The 19,651-nt window shown below is 43.4% G+C and overlaps 1 protein-coding gene across 9 annotated transcripts in view; it reads left to right on the top strand.

Annotated features, from left to right (window-relative positions):
* Nucleotides 1–380: 380 nt before the first annotated feature.
* ADGRG2 (adhesion G protein-coupled receptor G2) overlaps nucleotides 381–19,651 on the top strand; it is a 127,448-nt gene continuing 108,177 nt past the window's right edge. For 3 of the 9 annotated variants that reach the window (XM_070365735.1, XM_070365729.1, XM_070365730.1), the window contains exons 1-2: nucleotides 381–645; nucleotides 7,954–8,029. Coding sequence is in view for 3 of the 9 variants with exons in the window: in XM_070365728.1 (XP_070221829.1) it covers nucleotides 1,238–1,307; nucleotides 7,954–8,029 (146 nt within the window). In the remaining 6 variants the exon portion in view is untranslated. Of the gene's footprint in view, nucleotides 646–1,083; nucleotides 1,308–7,953; nucleotides 8,030–19,651 lie in introns of those variants that run through there. The other 6 variants (XM_070365728.1, XM_070365727.1, XM_070365726.1 and 3 more) reach the window with 3 other exon arrangements.

Genomic DNA, 19,651 nt, shown 5'->3' with positions numbered 1-19,651 from the left:
TCTGGTGTATCAGGTAACCATGGAGCTGAATTCATTCTCAGGACCTTTTCCTTTTACCGACTTCTCCAAATCCCCTTCCAAGAGGTCTGACCTCTGCATCAGAAATATTGTGGCAGACGGGCGACCTCGGGTTTCCCACCCATCACACTGCACGGTGCTGAAAGTGGTGGGACAAGCATTGGGATACCAGGGCGACCCCTAAAGGTGAGCGGCTGGGCGTGGAGTCTGGGGTCCCCGAGGAGCACGCCGAACCGGATGCGGGGCGTCGGCGGAGCAAGCGGTCCAGGAAGTCCGGAAGCGTCGCGGGGACCTCCGCAGGGTGGGGTGGGACCTCCGCAGGGTGGGGTGGGCCGCCCCGCCCCCAGCTTGAGCTCCACGCCGGGCTTCGGCCGCCGGGCGGTTCACTCACACCCTTCTTCCTCCGCGCCCCGCCCGCTCCCCACCTCCGCGCCTAGCCTCGTCGCTGCCGAACGCCGGACGCGCCACGCCGCGTTAGGCAGCTGGAGAGCGGGCGGGCGAGCCGTCCGGGAGCGGCGGGGGCGGTACCCAGCCCGCGGGCGGGAGTAGGAGGGACGCGGCCCGAGGGAAGGCGAAAAAGGAGGGCTGGAGAGCGCCAGCTGCGAGGCCGTCGGCGGGGACCGGCAGGTAAGCGCGCCGCGCCGGGATGGGTCTGTCTCCGCGGGTTTCTGCGACCCGGCCGGCGAACTGGCGACGGGCGCGGGCGGCTGGGGCGTAGCGCCGGGACGTAGAGTGCGACGGGACGGCGGGACGAACGCTCCCTCCGCGCGACTAAGGCTCGGCGGAGCTGGGGCCCGGGGCCGCCCTGAAAGGCGGGGGCCGAGGGCCGAGCTCCGGGGGCCGGCACCCCGGCAGTGAGAGAGCGCGCGCCGCGAGAAAGGGGCTCTGGCGACGCGTTCTGTGAGGGAGAGGGGTGTGTGTGCCCTGAAGCTTAAAACGGACTCCAGCTCTCCCCCCCCCACTCCCCCACTCCCCCCCTACTCCCCCACTCCCCCACTCCGCGAAAAGGAGCCACGAGCCGTGTTTGCGCCGGCGGTCTTCGAGAACCGACTGGCGGGGACTCAGTTTTTCGCGCCGCTCAGTGGGTGCGGCGGAGCCCGAGGAGCGCGGACGCGCCCCGGGCCTCGGACGGCTGGGCGCTGCCGCGTCAGACTGGACCCAGAGCAGGTGGCTACGGGCGCGGCGCGATGGAGCGGCAGCTAAGAGCCTGAGGGTGAGGATGGGCTGGAGGCCTCGGGTGAGCGCTTTTCGACAGCGACTTGCCGCGTCCAGGCTCCGGAGCGTTTCAGGTGAGAAGGAACGCTGACGGACTTCCTGAGAACCAAATGAGGCAGGCGGCGGAGGTTTTCCGTGGCTGCTTCGACAGTGACTCTTCTTTGTGTGTACTGGTCCCATACGAATTCCCTGGGGACCTTGTTAAACTACAGATTCTGATTCAGTAGGTCCGGCCGGGGTGGGGCCCGACCGTCTGCACTTGTGACTGGCTCCCAGATGCAGCTGCTGCTCCGTGGACCACATGGCAGGCCTCGCAGAAGTACTTTTTGTCCAACAGACTGAAAACCTTAGGAACATTGGGAGAGGAGATCCTAAGGCTTTACAATCCCACCTTCTCCCCAAATACACAAATTTCAAAGATTCCTACTTATTTAGTAGCAAAACACCTTACTCTTCTTACTGCGTTACGAGTCAGGTATATTATCTGATAGAGCTGGCTTCATGGACATGCAGCCTGTATTTGGTTTAATGTTCTGCAGTCGCTTGTCGAAATTCTGAATAATTTTTGAACGAGGGGCTTTGCAGTTGGCCGTCGAAATTCTGAATAATTTTTGAACAAGGAGCTTTGCATTTTTATTTTGAAATTGGCCCTATAAACTATGTAGCTGATCCTAATAATAGTCACCATAGGCAGAAAAAGGACCCCATTTCTTTGGGTTGGGAGCTGGTGGGTGATGGAGAGTGAAGGTTTATTAAGTAAATACTAGCTAAATGTTGCAGTTTCTTCCATCTCTTAACTTCTCAGCTATTTTAAGAGATAAGCCTATGTGTATAATCTCAGTTACACATGGTATGCCAGTATTTTTAAATCAATAATTTATCAAGAGCTTAATTATTAATACAATTAAGTTTAATTTTGTGATAGTTTATGGGTTGAGCGACGAAAGTGTATGCCATTTCCAAAGGATTTGGGGGGGTTCTGTTTAGTGTCCGAAGTTTTGCTTAGTTAAGATCTAAAGTGAGCTGGACGCTGCTTAGTTGGCTGCTTTTTCAGCTCAAGTGCAAAGCTGGAAAACAAAAAGTGGCCATATTTTGAAGCTGCTCAGGGGTTATTGCTTTACAGGGCCTCAGTGCGATGCCAGCCCCTATCGGGTTCCCTCTGCTTTTATCATTCCCACATCCTGGCAAGGTGACTTTCAGTAAAAGGGGGATAGAGCAGATTTTGCTGTTGAAAAACACTGAAGAAGTGCAGGACCAGCATCAGTGTTTTCTTTGTGAATAATCCTTGCCCCAAACCCACAGATTTCAGATGTGTGTGCTTTTCTAGAAAAAAAAAAAAAGATTGGTGACACAGAAAAGAAACAAAGAAGGAACTTTAATTATGGATATGATTTTGTTCAGCAGAAGGAGGAAAAAATCTCAGAAATGGCATTTCATTGGTGGGTTTGGCAGGCAAAGGAGAGCTGCCGTGTTTCTGGTACCAGGAGCAGCCTTTCAGAAATGGCGAAGTGAGATTGTTCAGGTGTTAGAAAGAGCTAGTGAAGAAGCTGCTCTTCTGTGGCTAACGTGGTCATTCTGGGTGCTCCCGTGTGACTAACGTTTTCATCGCTCACATGAAACCGACCAACACGCATTTTTCCATTTCGCCACCTGAGAGTGCCAAGATACTTCAGATACACGCTACAAACTGGGAAGAGTACCATTACTTCAAAAAGAAAGAGAGGGGTGGGGGGAGGGGAAAAATGCATATCTGTTAGCAGTTCTGAAGATACAAAGGAGAGAGTCTCTACCTTAAAATAGAGAAAAACAATTTTTCTTTTAAAATGTTTATGGTTTTAAAAATACATGGGTCTTTAATCCACATGGAAATTATTTGAGGGGCATGGTATGAGGTAGAAGATGTTGAATGTTAAGAAATGGGCTAAACATTTGGGAAAAATTATCATAAATTCTCTCAATCAAATAAAAGTCTGTGAACACTCTGTTCCATTTAAAAATCTACTTAATTAATTCTTGAGCTGATTCCATGCTTTAAAAATTTAAGTGCAGTTTATTTAGAATAACATTCACCCTTTTAGTATATAGTTCTATAAGCTTTGACAAATACATGCACTCATGTAACCACCACCATGGTCAAGATCTAGAAGAAGTCCATCACTCCAAAAAATTCCTTATGGACCCTTTGTAGTCAGCCCCTCCCACCACTCACAGCTCCTGGCAACTGCTGGTTTGTTTTCTGTCCCTATAAATTTGTCTTGTCCAGAAAGTCCTGTGAATGGCTTCATACACGATGTAGCCTTCTGAGTCTGACTTTTTTCACGTAGCATATGAGATTCACTCATGTTGTGTGAATCACTAATTTGTTCCTTTTTATTGCTGGGTAATATCCCATATTTTGTCCATTTACCAACTTTTGGTGATTATGAATAGGGCCAATATAAACATTCACATACAACTTTCTGTGTGAATGTAAATTTTCAGTTCATTCCAGTAAATAACCCAGAAGTAGGATTGCTGTATTGTGTGGTAAATTTAACTTGATAAGAAACTGCTGAACTTTTCTTAAATGGCTACTCCACTGCCCACTCTCACCAGTGTGGGAGAGATCCCATTGCTTGGCATCCTTGATAAGTGCTTGGTATTGTCAGCTTATTTTATTCCAGCAGGTTTATGATGGCATCTCTGTGGTTTTAGTTCACACTTCCCTGATAACTAATGATGTTGAGCATCTTTTCATGTGCTTTTTGATCATTTGTGTATCTTTTATGAAATGTCTGTTTTTTAATTGTATTGTGTGTTGTCTTACTGAATCATAAAAGTTCTCCATACATCTGCACACAAGTTCTCTGTCAGATACATGTATGGCAAACATTTGCTTTTAGTCTGTGGCTTGCCATTTCATTTTCTTTATTTTTTTAAAAACAGTTGTGGTAGGAACACAACATGAAATTTACCCTCTTAAATTTTGAAGTGTACAGCACAGTCTCGTGAACTATAGGCATGATGTTGTACAGCAGATAGCTGGAACATTTTCCTCTTGCATGACTGAAACTTTATACCGTCCGAACAGCAATTCCCCATTTCCCCCTCCCTCTAGCCCCTGGCGACCACCATTCTACTCTCTGTGAGTCTGACTGTTTTAGTTGATTCATACCTCATAATATGTGGAATTAATGACTTTTCTTTTGAAGAGCAAGCATTGTAAATTTCGATAAAGTCTAATTTATCAGGATTTTTCCTTCTGTGAATACCACTTTCAGTAACCTGTCATAAATTGTCTTCCTCCTGTTTAGCAAGATTTTTTCTTATGCTGCCTTCTGGATATTTTATAGTTTACCTTTTATATGTAGGTTTTTTACTTCATTTTCAGTTAATTTTTGTATGAGTCAAGGTTCACTCTTTTCCATATAGATAGCCAGTTGTTGTAATACCATTTGTTGAAAAGACTATACTTTTCCCTCATTGTATTTCCTTGACCTCTTTGTCAGAAATGAATTTACTTTATGTATGTGCTTTGAACTTTGAACTCTATTCTGTTCCATAGATTTGTACATCTGTTCTTATGCCAGTACCACACTGTGAGGTGCTACACATTCTTGTTAGGTGAATTCCTGGATTGTTTTGTGTGTAATTTGTATTGCTTTTAGAAATTGTAGCCTTCTTTCTCCATTTGATGTTATTATGACTGTACTATTGTACACTCAGGTGGCAGAGTTGTAAAGAATCTGCCTGCCAGTGCAAGAGACACAAGAGTGGCAGGTTCAGTCCCTGGGTCAGGAAGATCCCCCAGAGTAGGAAATGGCAACCCACTGCAGTATTCTTGCCTGGAAAATTCCACAGACAGAGAGGCCTGGCGGGCTCCTGTCCATGGGGTCACGAAGAGTTGAACACAACTGAGCGTGCGTGCACACACACAGTATTATATAGACAGGCTTTTTAATTTTTTTGTAGGTCTAGCATAATCAAGTTATGTTACTAAACTGTCATTAATTCTTATAGTATTTCAGTCAATTTTCTTCAATTTTAAAGGTAAATAAGCTATCTACAAATGGCAGTGGTATAGGTGTCCCTCCTTGCTCCTGATAGTTTTTCCTCCACGTGTCTGCTCTCCTTAGTGGCTGGGCTGCCCTATGGAGCAGGTGGAGGAGGAACATCTGACTCGGGTGGAAATGCTTCTCCTAGCTTACTGCTAGGTATTATGCTTGCTGTGGAGTTCTGGCATTTGCCCTTATTAGTACCTTCTGGAGGTTTTCTTTGCATTTCATTTTTAGCTTCGAAATGTTAAAAAATTTCATTTTAAAATCTCTTGTTCTGTTTGGGTGATTTTTTGTTTCATGGAAAAGCCTAACAGTTTAGAGGTGAGTCAGTCTTGCTGGCTTTGGAGGGTCATATTTTGATTTTCCTGGAGGAGCAGATAGTGTAGCAGAAGTCAATTTGTTTTTATTTAGACCAGAAAGAAACTACCTTTGGAGCTTTTTTTATAATATTCTCATCTACAGGGAAGGGGTGGGGGATGCCAGGTATAGTGAGGAAAGGAGAGAGAATAAAGGAACAGTTTATATGTATAAATAGATGTTGTTCAGTTGCTCAGTCTTTGCGACCCCATGGACTTCAGCACACCAGGCTTCTCTGTCCTTCACCATCTCCCAGAGCTTGCTCAACCTCATGTCCATTGAGTCAGTGATACTATCCAACCATCTTGTCCTCTGTTGTCCCCTTCTTCTCCTGCCTTCAGTCTTCCCCAGCACCAGGGTCTTTTCTAATGAGTTGGCTCTTTGTATCAAGTGGCCAAAGCATTGGAGCTGAAGCATCAGTCCTTCCAATGAATATTCAGGGTTGATTTCCTTTAGGGTGGACTCATTTGATCTCCTTGCAGTCCAAAAGATTCTCAAGAGTCTTCTGCAGCACCACAGTTCAAAAGCATCAATTCTTCAGCACTCAGCCCTTTTTAAGGTCCAACTCGAACATCCATACATGACTACTGGAAAAACCATAGCTTTGACTATATGAACCTTTGTTGGCAAAATAATGTCTCTGCTTTTTAATACACTGTCTAGGTTTGTCATAGCTTTTCTTCCAAGGAGCAAGCGTCTTTTAATTTCACGGCTGCAGTCACCATCTTCAGTGATTTTGGAGCCCCCCAAAATAAAGTCTCTCAACTGTTTCCATTGTTTCCCCATCTATTTGCCATGAAGTGATGGGACCGGATGCCATGATCTTCGTTTTTTGAATGTTGAGTTTTAAGCCAGCTTTTTCACTCTCCTTTTTCACTTTCATCAAGAGACTCTTTAGTTCTTCTTTCCTTTCTGCCATAAGGGTGGTGTCATCTGCATATCTGAGGTTATTGATATTTCTCCCAGCAGTCTTGATTCCAGCTTGTGCTTCATCCAGCCCAGCATTTCGCTTGACGTACTGTGCATAAAAGTTAAATGCAAGGTGACAATATACAGCCTTGACATATTCCTTTCCCAATTTTGAACCAGTTTGTTGTTCAATGTCCAGTTCTAACTGTTGCTTCTTGACTTGCATACAGGTTTCTCAGGAGACGGATAAGGTGGTCCGGTATTCCCATCTGTTTAAGAATTCTCCACATTGTATGAATGAACAATGAACGAACAATAAGTAGATATCTTATGTGTAAATAAGGTAGCTTTTGTTAGTGGTTTTCAAACTTTTCTGCCCACCATTTACAGTGATAAGTATAAATCTCAGCTCAGTATGAACATATCTATATATAATTGAAACAGAATCTCAAGAAGTATTATGCATTTTTCCTCTGTGAAGCGTATTCTGAAATTTTCAGTTCTCTTTCATCTGTTGTACTTCATTTTAGAATGATGATCATTGCATTGATTTGACACTCTTTCATAAAACTACTGTGTTATAAAACTGTTTGTTTAGTTTTTAAGTCCCCAAACTGCTGAACTGTGTTCAGGATAGATTCATTTTATATCAGATCCTCTTATGATGCTAAGTGAGTTCATTTTTAATACCCTGAGATGACGGTGCGTGTTGATTTGCTTTAGTTGTGTCCGACTGTGTGTGACCCCCCATACTGTAGCCTGCCAGGCTCCTCTGTCCATGGGATTCTCCAGGCAAGAATACTGGAGTGGGTTGCCATTTCCTTCTCCAGGGGATTTTCCCAACCCAGGGATCTCGAAGCCAGGTGTCCTGCATTGCAGGCAGCTTGTTTACTGTCTGAGCCACCAGGGAGATAATGGTAGCTACCCCAATTTTTCTCTCAAATTTATATGTAGCCTGTAACCCAGTCTCCCAGTGCCTACCCTGACCCCAGAGAATTACCAGTAAAGGCAGTCTTGTAAATCTACTGCTCAAATCCTCTACCATGCTTACACTAGACCCCTAGCTCCTTCCTGTAGCCTGAGGCCCTATATGACCTTTACCCCATTCTTCCCATACTTTTCCAGCTATGCCAGCCTTCTCGCTATTCATCACGTCAGCCAAGCATTTCCCTGCTTCCCAGCCTTAGCATTTGCGGTGCTGCCTGCCTGGAGCATCATTTCACCAAATAATCTCCTAACTTGTCCATCTGTTTCATTTGGGGCTTCTCTAACCCTCATTCTAAATCAGCATTCCTCACCTACCACTAGAAATGTCCACCCCCTTCATCCCACTTTTGTTTTCTTGTAACATTATTATCTGCAATTATATTATTTAGTTATTCATTCACTAATTCCATGTCTTTTTTTCCCTTGCTAGAAAACAAGTTCCAAGAAGGCAGGGACTTTGTGTCTCTTGCTCAGGACCTAGAACAGTGGGACATAGTAGATGCTCAGTAAGTATTTGTTGAATGGATGAATGAGTGCACTTAGAATCTAGAAGAAATCAAGCACTAATCTTAAGAGAAATTCAAAGCACTCTGCTTTTTTGTTCAGTTTTGGTGTGGAAATTTCTTTAGGTTAAACAAAAGAGTATATTTTATTTTTATTATTTTATTTTGGCTGCACTGAGTCTTTGTTGTGTCATGTGGACTTCTCTTGTTGTGAAAAACAGTCCCTAGATCACGCTGGCTCAGTAGTTGTAGCAAGCAGGCTTACTTGCCCCTCTACATGTGGGATCTTAGTTCCCTGATGAGGGATCGAATCTACATCCCCTGCATTGAAAGTTGGATTCTTAACCACTGGACCACCAGAGAAGTCACTTATTTTATTTATTTTTATAGTATATTTTAATGTGAATACTTCATAAATCAACAGACCTCTGGTGTCCACTACATTTCTCATCTGTGATAATAATAATATGTGCTTAGTCACTCAGTCGTGTCTGACTCTGTGACTCTATGGACTATAGCCCATCAGGCTCCTCTGTCCATGGGGATTCTCCAGGCAGGAATACTGGAGTGGGTTGCCCTTCTCCAGGGGATAGTAGTAACTAACAGCTAATATTTATTGGGCAGGTGGTGCTCTTACTGGTTTACCTTTGTTAACTCACTTAACACTCCCAAACTCTTGAGACAGGTACTATTTTTTATTTAAGTGTACAGATGAGTATTCACTGTTTTTTTTTTCCCCACCATATTTATTAGAATGGTCTTTGCCTTCAGAAAGTTATAAACATGCCTTTAGCATTTAAGATGTGCTGCTAAGTATCCCAAGGCTCCTCAGTCCTTTATGTAGCAAACACACCCATCCACCATCGAGGTGGGTACTATTAGCATTTTACAGATGCGGAAACTAAAGCATGCAGAGGTTAAGTTTGTTCGTGTCCTTTGTCCACAGTCGCACAAATGATAAGCAGTAGATCTAGGGTTTGAACACAGACCATCTGATTTCAGAGGTGTGGGTTTTTTTCTTAATTGAAGTATAGCTGATTTATAGTGTATATTAGTTTCAGATGTATAACATACTGATTCAGTATTTTTTACAGATTATGCTCCATTAAACGTTAGTAAAAGATAGTGGCTCTAGTTCCCTGTGCTATATGATACATCCTTGATGTTTATTTATTTTATACATAGTAGTTTATATCTTTTAATCCCATACCCCTACCTTGCCCCCCTTCCCTCTCCCCAGTTGTAACCACTAGTTTGTTTTCTGTATCGGTGAGTCTTTCTGTTTTGCTGTATACCTTCATTTGTATTATTTTTAAGATTCCACATATAAGTGACATCATACAGTGTTTGATTTTTTTCTCTGACTTATTTTACTGTCCATTAACAGATGAATGGATAAAGAAAATATGATATACACACACATATACACAAAATGGAATATTACTGAGCCATAAAAAAAACAAAATTCTGTCGTTTTCAGCAGCATGCATGGATGTAGAGCCTGTGTTTTTAACCACAGTGCTCATAGCAATGAGGAGCATAAACAATTTTTGATCTTTAAAAACATGTCATGTTTATGGCCTTTGTTTCTGTACCCAAGCAAGTGCTGGTGTGCCTATGGCACAGAAAGCCAAACTTGACACTGGGTATTTGCAGCAAAGTCAGGGTTTACTGTAGCGTACCAATCAAGGGAGTGGGAGACAAGCCTCAGATCCATTCCAACTTGATCTTTGAGTTAGGGGCTTTTTTAAATGGGGAAGAACAAAGAGGCTGGGATTAATCATCATTTTGTGATGTTTCTGTGATATTTCTTCATCATAGCTTTGAGAGTCAGGATGTTTCTGGTTTACGATTCTCTGGCCAAGTCTGTTACTTCAACTTACCCAGGAGAAACAGCCTGAGTTTGTATATTAATGGTGATGTCTATAATAGCAACTTCAGTACATTAATGATGTTATTAATGACAGTAGTTTTAGTCGTCTAACTTTGGTTGATTAGTATTCAGTTAGCAAAGGATTGAGGTCAGAAGGGACAGGAAAGGGAATAAAGTTTTGGATGCATGCATGCTCAGTTGCTTCAGTCGTGTCTGACTCTTTGTGACCCTATGGACCATAACCTGCCAGGCTTCTCTGTCCATAGGGTTCTCCAGCAAGAATACTGGAGTGGGTTGCCATACCCTCCACGGGATTTTCCCGACCCAGGGATCAAACCGGTGTCTCTTCTATCTCCTCCATTGGCAGGCAGGTTCTTTGCCACTAGTGCCACCTGGGAACCCCAAAGTTTTGGATAGAGATATTAATTATAAACTCACTAAGGGAACTCAGTAGAGGTTTCATTTCCGTAGCATAAGTGGCTCTCAACCAGGGTCAGTTCACCCCCTGCCCTGCCCCAGGGCAAATGTCTGGACATTTTTGGTTCTCATGACTGGCAGAGGTAGTGGCGCTATTGGCATCTAGTGGGCAAAAACCAGAGATGTAGCTAAATACCCCGTAATGTGCAGAAAATGACTCCCCACATCCCTTTCTCCTCACTGATAATTATCTGGCCCAATATCCATCATGCTGAGGTTGAGAAACCTGGCCTTAACACAGTAGCTCTGAAAGCTGCCTGTCTATTTGAATGACTTGGGGAGTTTTTAGAATAAATACTGATGTCTAGGTCCAGGTCCTGACCTTAATAAACCACAAATGGATCTTCAGCATCGCCTGGTGATCCTACCATGCTTGAATAGTGGCTGTGTCTTTCCAATTTCCAAAACAGCTATTTTACCCTTCTTTTACTTTCTCTGTTCCTCCTACTTCAGCTGCTGACTCTGTCTCTTTAGCAGAACCCTCCTTGTATTCTCACCACCCAGACTCCCAGCATGTGTACAGGTGCCCAGGTGAAACTGACTGAGATGCCCTGCTGTTCTGTGAAACTGACTGAAACATCCCCAGTGTGTCAAAGACCGGCTTCTTTGCTGGGCTCTGGACTTCTCATCCTCTTTGCCTTCTCAAGGACATGTTCTCCCCAACCCCCCCATTTAAAAAAAATTGGAAAGAATTTCAAACTTTACTAATAAATTGCAAACATAAAAATTGCACAGAGAGCATCCATGTACCCTTTAACCAGATTCTTCTGTCCTTAACATTTGACCCCATTTGCTTCATCCTTTGCACTCTTCTTCATGCACATAATTTTTTTCCTGAACCATTTGAGGCTAAGTTACATGCATCATGGCTTCTACTCCTAAGTACTTCAGTATGGATTTTCTAAGAATAAGAATATTCTCTTACATAATCACAGTAGTTGTCAACTTTGGGAAATTTAATATTGATACAATATTGTTTTTAATCTCCCATCTGTATTCCAGTTTTAAAAATAAACCTGCTAACATTTACAGCCTTTTTTTCTTCTAGTACAGAATCTGATCTAGGGTTGTTCAGGCATCTAGTTGTCATGTTTCTTAGCCTCTTTTAATCTATAACATTTTCACAGCCTTTCTCTGTCTTTTATGACATTGGCATTGTGGGGGAGGAAAAATCATTTTTCCTTTACCCTTCTAGGTTCTTGGCTGAGACCTCCCTATAATGAAAATACATTAATTAGAGAAAAACAAATGGTTTAATAACATGCATATGTGGCAGATACCCAGGAAAACTGAGAAACTGTGAAATGGACCAAGCCACCTTAAATGCCATCTCTAGCTAAAGATAAAAGATGTTGGCTTGGGGGAGGCCAGTTATAAGACTAACAGGCAAAGCACAGTAAACAAGGGTCATGTTGTAAGGGTCAGGTTGTTAGGCACATTGATAAAGAGTTTCTAGAGATTAAAATCATCTTTCTGTCTGTTATAGCAAGAAATATGTCTGTTGTAAATTGTCTCTTACAAAAGGGTAACTTATACCAGGTTTTCAGAGCTTCTCCTGTATCTGCTGTTTCTTAAAAATAATCAGCCTAAGGACTTCCTTGGTGGTGCAGTGGTTAAGAATCTGCCTTACAATGCAGGGGACCCATGTTTGATCCCTAGTCGGGGAACTAGGATCCCACATGCCTAGGGGATACTGAGTATGCACACCTCAACTAGAGAGAAGTCTGTGTGCTGCAACAAAGACCCAATACAGCCAAAAAAAAACACACCAAATAATAATAATAATCAGCCTAAAATAATCAATATGCCGAAGAGGCATATTTTGGGATGCCATATTCTGCTCCCCTTTAACATTTAGAATGAAAACAGACCACCTCCCTCTCCTTTTTATTTTATTTTAAAGTTTTTATTTATTCATTTATTTTTAGTTTTGGCTGCGCTGGGTCTTTGTTGCTGCTTGGGCTTTTTCTCTCGTTGTGGTGAGCTGGGGCTACTCTAGTTGCAGAGCATGGGCTTCTTGTGGTGGTGGCTTCTCTTGTTGCAAATCATGGGTTCTAGGCACATGGGCTTTAGTAGTCGAGGCTTGCAGGCGCTAGGGTGCTGGTGCTCTCTCTGTCTCTGTCTGTCTGTCTGGCTCTCGCTCTCTGTCTCTGTCTGTCTGTCTCTCTCTCTTTCTCTCTCTCTCTCTCTATATATATATACACATATACACACCTCTTCAGATTCTTTTCTCCCATAGGTTATTACAAAATACTGAGTATAGTTCCCTGTGAGATATAGTAGGTCCTTTTTGGTTATCTGCCATTTATTTATTTATTCATGTATTTATTATTAGTATGGACTCATAAATTTCTGTTTTTCAATACTCTGTAATTAATTACTTAAATTATTTTGGTGCTCCAGTTGTGAAGGACTTGACTTATTCCAGTTCCCTCTTTTTTTACTGCTTTGCCGAGCATCCTGCTCTCTTTTCGGGATTGTTCTCATCAGCTCATAATCATGATCTAATATGTAGTATATCCATTGGCTCTGTATCCCCTCCAGTTGCTCCCACATTTCTAGTTGCCTCTCAGAGGAACCTCTTAAAAGGCTGCATATAGTTTATTGCCGCACATTCTTCCCTTGTCTAGTCTAATCAGGGTCCTGTCCTGAGTGGGGCTCTTCTTGGCAGTCCTTGATGAACTCCACGTTGCCAAATTCATCAGTTGTCCCTTCTCTGGCTTATTGTGCTTGACTTTGCAGCAACATTTTCTCCTTTTTTGAACACTTTCTTCTTGTTGCTTCCATTACCCTACACTCTTGATTTTCCTACTCTTGCTGGTAACTTACTCTAAGTCTTCATCTCAGGCTCTTCCTCCTCTACTCAACCCACAAAGGTTGGTGTCCTTCCCGGGCACTAGGACTCTGTGCTCTCCTGATATGATCCATCCAGTCTGCGGCTTTCCATTCCATGTAGATGCCAGTACCCATGACCTTTCCCACACCTCAAGATTTACTAATTCACTTTAAAAAATGTTATTTTAGTTGATTTACAATATTGTATTAATTTCTGCTCTGTAGGAAAGTGGCTTAGTTATATGTATATATTATTTTTCATAATTTTTTCTGTTATGGTTTATCACAGGATATTGAATAGAGTTCTCTGTGCTATACAGTAGGAACAAATTCATTCTTTTAAAAGACTCGTCTGTACTCCCTGCCCTTCTGTCAAGCTTTATTGAGATATTATTGACAATATGAATTGTATATCAAGGTGTACAATTTGATGTTTTGGTTATGTGTATATTGTGAGGGGCTTCCCAAGTGGTGCCAGTGGTAAAGAATCTGCCTGCCAATGCAGGAGATATAGGAAACACAGGTAGGATCCCTGGGTTGGGAAGATCCTCTGGTGTAGGAAATGGCAACCCACTCCAGTATTCTTACCATGGACAGAGGAGCCTGGAGAGCTACAGTCCATGGGGCTGCAAAGAGTTGGACACGACTGAGCACAAACACACACTGTGAACTGATTACCGCACTCAAGCTAACTAATGTATCCATCACCTCACAGTTAAGTGTGTGTGTGTGTGTGTGTGTATGTATGGTGAGAACACTTAGGATCTACCCCTTTAGCAAACTTCAAGTGTACAGTTACTATTAACTGTAGTCACCGTGCTGTACATAAGATCTCCAGAACTCCCTTGTCTACACTGATTTTAAGAAGTAAACTCCAGCCTCTTTAGCATGGATTTCACACTGCACTACCACTGTTCAGTTCACTTCAGTCGCTCAGTCGTGTCTGACTCTTTGCGACCCCATGAATCGCAGCACGCCAGGCCGCCCTGTCCATCACCAACTCCCGGAGTTCACTCAGACTCACGTCCATCGAGTCAGTGATGCCATCCAGCCATCTCATCCTTTGTCGTCCCCTTCTCCTCTTGCCCCCAATCCCTCCCAGAATCACAGTCTTTTCCAATGAGTCAACTCTTCGCATGAGGTGGCCAAAGTATTGGAGTTTCAGCTTTAGCATTAGTCCTTCCAATGAAAACCCAGGACTGATCTCCTTTAGGATGGACTGGTTGGATCTCCTTGCAGTCCAAGGGACTCTCAAGAGTCTTCTCCAACACCACAGTTCAAAAGCATCAATTCTTCAGCGCTCAGCTTTCTTCACAGTCCAACTCTCACATCCATACATGACCACTGGAAAAACCATAGCCTTGACTAGATGGACCTTTGTTGGCAAAGTAATGTCTCTGCTTTTGAATATGCTATCTACGTTGGTCATAACTTTCCTTCCAAGGAGTAAGCGTCTTTTAATTTCATGGCTTCAGTCACCATCTGCAGTGATTTTGGAGCCAAAAAATAAAGTCTGACACTGTTTCCCCATCTATTTCCCATGAAATGATGGGACCAGATGCCATGATCTTCGTTTTCTGAATGTTGAGCTTTAAGCCAACTTTTTTCACTCTCCTCTTTCACTTTCATCAAGAGGCTTTTCAGTTCCTCTTCACTTTCTGCCATAAGGGTGGTGTCATCTGCATATCTGAGGTGATTGATATTTCTTCCGGCAATCTTGATTCCAGCTTGTGCTTCTTCCAGCCCAGCGTTTCTCATGATGTACTCTGCATATAAGTTAAATAAGCAGAGTGACAGTATACAGCCTTGATATACTCCTTTTCCTATTTGGAACGAGCCTGTTGTTCCATGTCCAGTTCTAACTGTTGCTTCCTGACCTGCATACAGGTTTCTCAAGAGGCAGATCAGGTGGTCTGGTATTCCCATCTCTTTCAGAATTTTCCACAGTTTATCGTGATCCACACAGTCAAAGGCTTTGGCATAGTCAATAAAGCAGAAATAGATGTTTTTCTGGAACTCTTGCTTTTTCGATGATCCAGCAGATGATGGCAATTTGATCTCTGGTTCCTCTGCCTTTTCTAAAACCAGCTTGAACATCTGGAAGTTCACAGTTCATGTACTGCTGAAGCCTGGCTTGGAGAATTTTGAGCGTTACTTTACTAGCATATGAGATGAGTGCAGTTGTGCGGTAGTTTGAGCATTCTTTGGCATTGCCTTTCTTTGGGATTGGAATGAAACTGACCTTTTCCAGTCCTGTGGCCACTGCTGAGTTTTCCAAATTTGCTGGCATATTGAGTGCATGCAGCACTTTCACAGCATCATCTTTCAGGATTTGAAATAGCTCCACTGGAATTCTATCACCTCCACTAACTTTGTTCGTAGTGATGCTTTCCAAGGACCACTTAACTTCACATTCCAGGATGTCTGGCTCTGGGTGAGTGATCATACCATCGTGATTATCTTGGTTGTGAAGATCTTTTTTGTACAGTTCTTCTGTGTATTCTTGCCACCTCTTCTTAATATCTTCTGCTTCTGTTAGGTCCATACCATTTCTGTCCTTTATCGAGCCCATGTTTGCCTGAAATGTTCCCTTGGTATCTCTAATTTTCTTGAAGAGAGCTCTAGTCTTTCCCATTCTGTTGTTTTCCTCTATTTTTTGCATTGATACCTGAGGAAGGCTTTCTTCTCTCTTCTTGCTATTCTTTGGAACTCTGCATTCAGATGCTTATATCTTTCCTTTTCTCCTTTGCTTTTCACTTCTCTTCTTTTCACAGCTATTTGTAAGGCCTCCTCAGACAGCCATTTTGCTTTTTTGCGTTTCTTTTCCATGGGGATGGTCTTGATCCCTGTCTCCTGTACAATGTCACGAACCTCCATCCATAGTTCATCAGGCACTCTTATCTATCAGACCTAGGCCCTTAAATCTATTTCTCACTTCCACTGTATAATCATAAGGGATTTGATTTAGGTCATACCTGAATGGTCTAGTGGTTTTCCATACTTTCTTCAATTTAAGTCTGAATTTGGCAATAAGGAGTTCATGATCTGAGCCACAGTCAGCTCCTGGTCTTGTTTTTGACTATATAGAGCTTCTCCATCTTTGGCTGCAAAGAATATAATCAATCTGATTTCAGTGTTGACCATCTGGTGATGTCCATGTGTAGAGTCTTCTCTTGTGTTGTTGGAAGAGGGTGTTTGCTCTGACCAATGCTTTTTCTTGGCAAAACTCTGTTGGTCTTTGCCCTGCTTCATTCCGTATTCCAAGGTCAAATTTGCATGTTACTCCAGGTGTTTCTTCGGAGAAGGCAATGGCACCCCACTCCAGTACTCTTGCCTGGAAAATCCCGTGGGCGGAGGAGCCTGGTAGGCTGCAGTCCATGGGGTCGCTAAGAGTCTGACACGACTGAGCGACTTCACTTTCACTTTTCACTTTCATGCATTGGAGAAGGAAATGGCAACCCACTCCAGTGTTCTTGCCTGGAGAATCCCAGGGATGGGGGAGCCTGGTGGGCTGCCGTCTGTGGGGTCGCAGAGAGTCGGACATGACTGAAGCGACTTAACAGTAGCAGCAGCAGCAGCAGCCAGGTGTTTCTTGACTTCCTACTTTTACATTCCAGTCCCCTATAATGAAAAAGACATCTTTGTTGGGTGTTAGTTCTAAAAGGTCTTGTAGGTCTTCATAGAACTGTTCAACTTCAGCTTCTTCGGTGTTACTGGTTGGGGCACAGGCTTGGATTACTGTGATATTGAATGGTTTGCCTTGGAAACGAACAGAGATCATTCTGTCATTTTTGAGATTGCATCCAAGTACTGCATTTTGGACTCTTTTGTTGACCATGATGGCTACTCCATTTCTTCTAAGTGATTCCTGCCCACAGTAGTAGATACAGTGGTCATCTGAGTTAAACTCACCCATTCCAGTCCATCTTAGTTTGCTGATTCCTAGAATGTCGATGTTCACTCTTGCCATCTCCTGTTTGACCACTTCCAGTTTGCCTTGATTCTTGGACCTAACATTCCAGGTTCCCATGCAATATTGCTCTTTACAGCATCGGACCTTGCTTCTATCACCAGTCACATCCACAACTGGGTATTGTTTTTGCTTTGGCTCCATCCCTTCATTCTTTCTGGAGTTACTTCTCCACTGATCTCCAGTAGCATATTGGGCACCTACTGACCCGGGGAGTTCCTCTTTCAGTGTCCTGTCTTTTTGCCTTTTCACACTGTTCATGGGGTTTTCAAGGCAAGAATACTGAAGTGGTTTGCCATTCCCTTGTCCAGTGGACCACATTCTGTCAGACCTCTCCCCCATGACCCGCCCATCTTGGGTAGCCCCACGGGCATGGCTTAGTTTCATTGAGTTAGACAAGGCTGTGGTCCTAGTGTGATTAGATTGACTAGTTTTCTGTGATTATGGTTTCAATGTGTCTGCCCTCTGATGCCGTCTTGCAACACCTACCGTCTTACGTGGGTTTCTCTTACCTTGGACGTGGGGTATCTCTTCACGGCTGCTCCAGCAAAGCTCAGCCGCTGCTCCTTACCTTGGACGAGGGGTATCTCCTCACAGCCGCCCCTCCTGACCTTGAACGTGGAGTAGCTCCTCTAGGCCCTCCTGCACAGCCACTGCTCTTTGGACTGGGGTAGCTCCTCCTGGCCGCCGCCCCTGGCCTCGGGCGTGGGCTAGCTCCTCCCGGCCACCGCTGTTAGATTAAAACATAGTATTGATTTTATTGTGTAGTGGAAATTGTCTCAAAAATATCTTTAAGATCTTTATACTGGCTCAGAAATTTCATTGAGAAACACTAGAAAACAATGTTGATAAATTGACTACTTCTAAGAATGCTGGAAGTTTTGGGGGAAAGTTGAACTATTAACAGGCTCAGAAATGAGAGTTATAGAAATGAAAAATGGAAGGAAGTATAGGAAAAATCATGTTCTTAAACATTTTGTGCCTTTATTTATTTATTTTGCCGCTCCACATGGCGTGTGTTATCTCAGCTCCCTGACCAAGAGTCAAACTTGTGCCCCCTGCTGTGGAAAAGCAGAGTCTTAACCACTGGACCACTAGGGAAGTCCCCATTTTGTGCTTTTTAAATATAAAAATTCAAAAATCTTGAAACAAAGAGACCTACTAATCCACATTTTTGATTAAAGCCAATTTTTGATTCCCTGCCATCTCCATGCCATACTTGATTTTCTCCCCATGAGACCATCTCAGTGTATGACACCACGACCCATCTAGTTGTTCAAGCTCTATGCCTACAAATTTCCTGCCCCACATCCAACCTATCTACAGATCTTGTCACTTTGACTTCCAGAGTATATTCCAGGTGTTCCAACCTCTCTACTTGGACTCCTCCACGATTCTCCCTTCTGCCGCTATCTTTCTTGGACGGTTGTAGTGGCCTCCTATAATCCAATTCCCATACAGCAGCTGGAGCATCTCTTTAGAAGTATTAACTGGATGATGTTACTCCCCTGCTGGATTATGGTGTTCTGCCATGTTCTGACCCCTGCTCTTCCCTGTTGCAGACCACACTTCCTCCTTTTGATTCTTCCAGCACATCAAGCTCCTTTTGGTCTTTTGTACTAACTGTTCTCTCTGGAATGTTCTCTCTGCCCCTCTCTCATCTTTCTCTGGCTGGCATCATTCATCTCTCAGTTTAAGTATCACCTCTGGTTCCTTGCGGAGAAGGCAATGGCACCCCACTCCAGTACTCTTGCCTGGAAAATCCCATGGATGGAGGAGCCTGGTGGGCTGCAGTCCATGGGGTCGCTAAGAGTCGGACATGACTGAGCGACTTCACTTTCACTTTTCACTTTCATGCATTGGAGAAGGAAATGGCAACCCACTCCAGTGTTCTTGCCTGGAGAATCCCAGGGATGGGGGAGCCTGGTGGGCTGCTGTCCATGGGGTCGCACAGAGTCAGACACGACTGAAGCGACTTAGCAGCAGCTGGTTCCTTAATCCAAAATAGATTGCAAGTCACTCACTGTATCATTCTCACCTTACTGTAATTTTCAACATTGCACTTATCATTATATTAGCTTTATTATTTATTTATATATTTATTGTTCCCCTCTCCTTCTCTGCCCCACCCCCCTGCTCCCATGATAGAATGTGAGCAGGGCCCACAGTTTATCCCTGGTACCTAGTATTTGGTATATAGTAGGTATTCAGTTAAATGAATGAATGAGTAATAAACTACCTAACATGATCTCCAGTACATGAAATGAAAGTCACTTAGTCACATGAAAGACACTGAGTAAATGTTCTCTTTCTCCAGAAATTCATGTCTCTGGGCTAAGTCTAGAAGCTGCTGGTGAGAACAGTGATCTGATGAACAAATTAATATCTCTGTGTTAGCATCCTAAATATTAGAGTTTCCAGACATAAGGGAATTACATTTTACCAAGAAAAAAACAGTGATAAAATTCCA

This window comes from Bos mutus, chromosome X (genome assembly GCF_027580195.1).
Source record: "Bos mutus isolate GX-2022 chromosome X, NWIPB_WYAK_1.1, whole genome shotgun sequence".
Classification (NCBI taxonomy): Eukaryota; Metazoa; Chordata; class Mammalia; order Artiodactyla; family Bovidae; genus Bos; species Bos mutus.
This window is presented reverse-complemented; position numbering and strand designations above follow the sequence as displayed.